Here is a 1,033-nt window from a genome sequence, read left to right on the forward strand (position 1 = left end):
GCGCTGCGCCGGGGGGCAGGCAGCGGGATGGGGGCACAGGCTGCGAGAGGGGCTTTCTCAGCTTGTTGGCGTGTCTGTCTTTCGTAAGCACACTTCTCTGCAGGCTGCCGGCTCCTTCACCCTCGGCAGCGGAGCAGAGCAGCTCCCTCCTGGTCTGGCTACAAAGGCTAAGCTCAGGGATCGGCCGTTCCCTTGGGAAGGTGCCGGGGTTTGGCTGAGAATCCACTGGGCACTGGGGGAAGGGGACTGAGGGAAAGGAGGGAGCTGAAGTTAAGTTTCCAGCCTGCAGAAGAGGGCTCTCTGCCAAGAAATGTGGGTCAGACTCCCTCTAGGACATGGGGGTTGTTGGGTTCAATTCCTGTAAGGAGTTGATGTGCAGTGAGTGACTGAAGGGTTGGACAATTTTTTTACAGCCCTCCCCACAGATTCAGCAGCCTACCAGAGCATGTTTTAGCTAAAGGATTGTGTGGTTGGACTCGATGACCTTAGAGGTCTTTTTCAATTTTAATGATTTTATGATTCTATGTCTCCTTCTATCCCAGCCTGGGGACTGAATCTTCTAGTGGCACCAGTGGTTTGCTTAGTGAGCATCAAGCCTTCTTCCAGGGTCAGCACCTACTCTCCACTGAACTGGGCAGAAGGCAGTGGGGCATCCTCTTGGGCCATGTGGTTGCTAGTCAGATTGCAGCCTTGAACTTCGAGGGACTACAAGCATATAAACTCCCTCCACAGGACATTGCCATTTCATCTCACCCCTGGCTCCAGTCACAGAAAGATGTTTCGTGGTGATCTCTGCTCCATCCCTTGTGTCTTTCCCATCTTATACCTTACTCTGGCACTTCCTCATATCTTCCCAGGTCACCATGGACCTAATTTACCTGCGCACATCCTTGACCTTCCTTCTTCTCCCTCTTGTTGTGTTTGGGGCACCCACTGATGAACCTAACCCCAGAGAACCAGCCACTGGTGCTTGCAAGCGCTGCTGTGACTCACTGGACTCTTCGACAGACACCTCACCACTCCCTCCCAGCGA

The 1,033-nt window shown here is 53.6% G+C and overlaps 1 protein-coding gene across 1 annotated transcript in view; it reads left to right on the forward strand.

Moving 5' to 3' along the window:
• Window positions 1–863: 863 nt before the first annotated feature.
• Window positions 864–1,033, forward strand: part of C1QTNF6 (C1q and tumor necrosis factor related protein 6) — a 2,389-nt gene continuing 2,219 nt past the window's right edge. The window contains 2 exon segments of the mRNA XM_009083996.1: window positions 864–1,029; window positions 1,032–1,033. The exon segment at window positions 1,032–1,033 is cut by the window's right edge and continues 49 nt beyond it. Of these exon segments, the coding sequence (XP_009082244.1) occupies window positions 864–1,029; window positions 1,032–1,033 (168 nt within the window).

This window comes from Acanthisitta chloris, unplaced genomic scaffold, assembly GCF_000695815.1.
Source record: "Acanthisitta chloris isolate BGI_N310 unplaced genomic scaffold, ASM69581v1 scaffold17251, whole genome shotgun sequence".
NCBI lineage: Eukaryota > Metazoa > Chordata > Aves > Passeriformes > Acanthisittidae > Acanthisitta > Acanthisitta chloris.